The sequence below is a fragment of the Camelina sativa genome, chromosome 16 (assembly GCF_000633955.1).
Source record: "Camelina sativa cultivar DH55 chromosome 16, Cs, whole genome shotgun sequence".
NCBI classification, from domain to species: Eukaryota; Viridiplantae; Streptophyta; class Magnoliopsida; order Brassicales; family Brassicaceae; genus Camelina; species Camelina sativa.
In genome coordinates this window covers 24,606,661-24,611,856 of record NC_025700.1, presented here as the reverse complement: position 1 = coordinate 24,611,856, position 5,196 = coordinate 24,606,661, and the positions used below count along the sequence as shown (strand labels likewise).

Below are 5,196 nucleotides of genomic sequence, written 5' to 3'. Positions count from 1 at the left end.
TTTTTTTTTTTTTTTTTGTCGTCTGACTTGACTTTTCATGGGCTCGTGTGGTCTTTTAAACCACCTATTTGATTGTGAACAAAAACGTGGATAGGGATCCCTTTGAGATTTTATGATAAGCACAAATTGAGGAACAAGCTTGGCAGCAGCTCAAATATAAATACTTGCGGATGTGTAAGTGTAATTTACATGAACTCTAACATCTTTTAAGCAACATGATTAAGTAGAGATTCTTTGATGAACGACTTCCTGAAGTCCTGGTCTTTTAATTTGGTGATTAGATTTCTCTCCCTTTACCTATAAACTTCTTCTATGTGAGTTATCTTTCTGAAGTTTATTTGAGATGTCTTGATGATAGACTAAAAACATATATTTATAGGCGGATGGAGAATCTAATTCCTCTTAAGAGTTTTCTAAAGGTTTAATCTCAACCGTCCGTTAAAATAGAGATTGAGTAGAAAAAAAACTCATTTGTTACTTATTTAATTAACAAATAACTATAAGACCACCTAACGGAAACATAGATTTAAATAAGACCAATGTTAGAGGGTATAAATGCTACTACAATTACTAAGAAAAAAAAAGAAGACAACACAAAAGTAGTTGCCCACTTAATGACTGTTTTAGTTATATGTCTAGTAGTGTAACCATTCCTAGCTTTTTAGGTAGGCATGAACAAAATCAAACCGTAACCATATTTCAGACTGTAACCAGACCGTATCCGAACCGTAATCAGACGTAACCGTATAAAATGGTTAAAAACCGTAACTGTTAACCGTAAATATGTAGTTAAATTATATTAACCATAACCGTTAATTAACCGTAACCGTATCAAAACTGTTGGTTAACCGCATAGTTAAACCGTAATTTGTTAACCGTAATCGTTTTAAAAATGTAATAAAATATACTAATAATTATTTATTTAATATGAATAATATGATATATAGAAATATGAGTACACTAAAAAAACATATTAATTATAAATAAATAATATCATCAAATAATATTAACCGTATCATATTATCAAATAACCGTAACCATATATAACTGTAACCGCTTCAACCGAAACTATATTTAACCGTAACCGCTTCAACCAAAACCGTATTTAACCGTAACCGCTTCAACCGGAACCGTATTTAACTGTAACTGTTTTACCGTAACGGTTATGGTTAAGGTTAAACAAAAAATTTAACCGTAAATGATGGTTGATAAACCGTAACCGTGATAATCATAACCGTAGTCATGCCTATTTTTAGGCCTAATCATTCCACCAGGATGTGAAAGTACCTGTCGAAGTGATATACAGTACTTAGGAAGACTAACTATTTGGTGAACAATTCTAGATTTTATAAATTAACATTAAACCAAAAATGAACGTTTAGAAAAACAAAACAAATTACCTTTTTCCAGTGATATAGTTTAAGAAAAACACACACAAATGAACAATAAAACCAAACACAACTCTCGAGTTTCGAGAATCAGGATCTATGGAATTGTGGATGGAGTAGATTTCAAACTCGTACTATATTGCAGTACATGATTAATAATTTGGTTTGCAGTTATAAAATACTGTAGTAATCTTCCCTCGTATTTTGCACTTGCATTAAGTGAAAGCATGCGTGCCGTTGACTCAAAACCAACCCAGTCTAGGAAGCGAACTGTCGAAGTTTTCATTTCAAACTGCTTTTTAAATTAAAGTTCGAGAAGAAAAGATCTGACACATGGGCTATTTCTCTGAACTGAGTTTTTATAATCTGGGCCAATAACCATTGATCAAAACTGTCCGATCGCGACAATGTTTGGAAATTAATTATGGTATATAGATTGAAAAACTAAGAATAAAGTATTGTAGTTTGCACAAAAAAAAAAAAAAAAAGTATTGTATGTAACTTACTAAAAACAGCAATATAAATTGTAAAATCAAGAGCAACACATATTTTGGATGGGCTTAGTTGGTCAAATGTCTAGCGACTTTGATCTTTAAGATAAGATGTTCTATTCTCCCAAATATTTTCGTTATGACTTCTTAATTCTTATGCACTCGGGCTTCTTCTTGTAGAGTTGCTAAACAAAAAATATTTAACAAAAGAATATCTGTATATTTCAAATGGTCACCAAAAAATTTTTTTTAAAAAAAAATTTGCGTAGAAAAATAAAAACATATTTAATCTGTAATAAAAAAAAATTAATCATAACATAATATGGATGGAGTGGATATTAGGCACATAATTTAAGTGTAGGAAAAATTCTTAAACTAGTTATAATTACGATTCTGTTTTTTCAAGAAAAGTTTAAATAATATGTTTAAAAATATTTTTTTCTATATAATACTACTAAGTTCTGTTAGAGAGGTTAATTAGACAAGTCATAGGTCTAATTAGTACAAATCACAAAATCCAAAAGGGCATATGTATATAGCTTTTGAAAGAGAGAATGAGTTTCGTAAATCTGATTGCAACATTTTGGGGAGTTCAAATTTCGAATCCAATGATATAAGAATAATAAAACAAAACAAGGCATTACATTACATTACATGAGTGAGTCCTGTGAAAAGATAAAAAGAACAAAAAGCCTAATCTCTATATAATAATAATATATGTAGATATATATATATACAGTTAATTTATTGTGCCTTTTCATGGTTTCTTTTACATGCCTGTAACTCTGAGAAGGACACAGACACAGTTGTTTGTGTAAGTAAAATAAGTGTGAAAACACAAACGAGAGACAAAAGCCTAAAGACTCGAGCAAACTTTATTATATTTTATTATTTGGTCCAAATATTTGGTTCTTTGCTTTGGTTTGTTCAAATTTCAAAAACGTCTCTTTAACCCACCACTCCCTCCATTACCACCACATCTTCACGTTCTCCTATACCACTCTCTCTCTCTCTCTCTCTCTCTCTCTCTCTCTCTCTCTCACTCTCAAGCTTTCTACATACCTGAAGAAAAGAAAAGAAAAACCTCAGATTTGTCTACGAATTCGAGCCGTAAAGATCGAAACTTTAGCTTTTTTTTTTTCATCAATGGGTGCTTCAGGGAAATGGGTTAAGTCTATTATTGGTCTCAAGAAGCCAGAGAAGGATGAAATCGTTAGTGACTTACTTCAATTTCTTAGTTTTTTGTTTTGTTTTGTTTTGTCTCATTCAAAGGTCAAAGCTTAACAGAGAGTACTCTGTTTTGCAGGAAAAGGGTAATGGGAAGAACAAGAAATGGAAGCTATGGAGGACTACTTCAGTGGATTCATGGAAAGGTTTTAGAGGAAGACATCGGTCTGAATCAGAAGGTCTTGATTCTTCAACTGTTTACTCTGCAGCTGTAGCAACTGTTCTCAGAGCTCCTCCTAAAGATTTCAAAGCTGTCAGACAAGAATGGGCTGCTATCAGAATCCAAACGGCTTTTCGTGGATTCTTGGTGAGTTTATTTATGAATTGAATTGAGCTGAGTGAACAAATCTGAGGGCTTTTATGCATAATTAATTGATTTTGAATTTGGTGGTTAAATTAGGCGAGAAGAGCGTTGAGGGCATTGAAAGGGATAGTTAGGTTGCAAGCTTTAGTGAGAGGGAGACAAGTGAGGAAACAAGCAGCTGTAACATTAAGGTGCATGCAAGCTTTGGTGAGAGTTCAGGCTCGTGTTAGAGCTCGTCGTGTGAGGATGACTGTTGAAGGACAAGCTGTTCAAAAGCTTTTAGATGAACACAGGACCAAATCTGATCTTTTGAAAGAAGTCGAGGTTCTTGTTTTTTTTTGTTTTTCTGTGCTCCACTGGTTTAATTCATGTCAAGATTGTTTCTTGTTTTGACATTTGTTAATACTCTCAGGAAGGGTGGTGTGATAGGAAAGGCACTGTAGATGATATTAAGACAAAGTTGCAACAGAGACAAGAAGGTGCCTTTAAGAGGGAACGTGCATTGGCTTATGCTCTTGCTCAAAAGGTAAAACTAACTCTGTCCACACTAAGCATCTTGTGTAAGTTCATCTCTGAATCGAAATTCCTGTTTTGAGCAGCAATGGAGGGCAACTCCTAGTTCAAATCTTAAGTCAAACAGTTCAATCTCATATCTGAAAAGCCAAGAGTTTGATAAAAATAGTTGGGGATGGAGTTGGTTGGAGCGTTGGATGGCTGCTAGGCCATGGGAGACTAGACTTATGGACACTGCAGATGCCTCTGCCACGCCTCTTCCTAAGCATTTGAAATCCCCTGAAACCGCGGATGTTGTTAAAGTCAGAAGAAACAATATGACCACTCGTGTGTCTGCAAAGCCTCCTCCTCATATGATGTCTTCAAGTCCTGGTTATGAGTTTAATGAGAGCTCTGGTTCATCATCGATCTGCACTTCAACCACACCTGTTTCTGGAACCACTGGCCTTGTTTCGGACAACTCTAGCAGTCAAGCAAACAACAAGAACAAGCCTAGTTACATGAGCTTGACTGAATCAACAAAGGCTAAGCGAAGAACTAACCGTGTTCTTAGGCAATCCATGGATGAGTTTCAGTTTATGAAGAACTCTGGATTGTTTACTGGTGAATTGAAGACTAGTCCTGCCTCAGATCCTTCCTACGTTAGTTTCTCCAAACCACTCGGTGTTCCTACTCGATTTGAGAAGCAGAGAGGGTGAAGTGACCTTCTTAGGTTCATGTCACTTGTTTGATGGAAGTTTCAACAGCTTGTTGTTGTCTTGTGTTGTGAGATATCTCTGTGTATGTTAATTGTTCTTTTTCCTAATGAAACTACATTGGAGTTTTGAATTTAAATATAAAAATTGCAGTTTCGCTTTACTTTCATTACGAAACTCTTAAGTTTATATCATCACTTAAAAGTTTCAAGAATCAGAATCTTTTGATGGCTCTGAGCTTAACACCATTCTTGAAGCTGAGGATTATACCATAATCAAGCTGCAGTGGTTTCTCCATTTCTGGTGAATGTCTGAAAATGTAATTACGGTAGAGATGAAGCAAGGTGAGTTTGATCTCCTGCATTGCAAATCTCTGTCCAACACAGGCTCGTGGACCGATGCCAAATGGGATGAAAGCGTATGGATGCCTAAGTTTCTCCTCTTCCCCATTCGGATCAAATCTTTCCGGCCTGAACTTCTCCGGCTCTGGAAAGTTTTTGGGGTCCTTTGCTAGAACTCCTAGTGCCAACCAAACCCATGTACCCTAGAAACAACAAGAAGGTAAGTAATAAAGTATA

General features: G+C 35.0%; 1 protein-coding gene across 1 annotated transcript; it reads left to right on the top strand.

Annotated features, from left to right (window-relative positions):
- LOC104752250 (protein IQ-DOMAIN 14-like) lies at positions 2,835-4,787 on the top strand. Its single transcript, XM_010474341.2, has 5 exons — positions 2,835-3,091; positions 3,186-3,413; positions 3,507-3,734; positions 3,823-3,936; positions 4,010-4,787. Exons 1-5 carry the CDS (start codon positions 3,026-3,028, stop codon positions 4,619-4,621), a joined length of 1,248 nt encoding a protein of 415 aa, XP_010472643.1. The 5' UTR covers positions 2,835-3,025; the 3' UTR covers positions 4,622-4,787.

Bases quoted from the DNA above. Each gene is read 5' to 3' on its own strand.
- LOC104752250 (XM_010474341.2), top strand. From the start codon at position 3,026: ATGGGTGCTTCAGGGAAATGGGTTAAGTCTATTATTGGTCTCAAGAAG. The intron at 3,414-3,506 runs GTGAGTTTATTT...TGGTTAAATTAG, and splicing joins CGGCTTTTCGTGGATTCTTG to GCGAGAAGAGCGTTGAGGGC. The intron at 3,735-3,822 runs GTTCTTGTTTTT...TAATACTCTCAG, and splicing joins ATCTTTTGAAAGAAGTCGAG to GAAGGGTGGTGTGATAGGAA.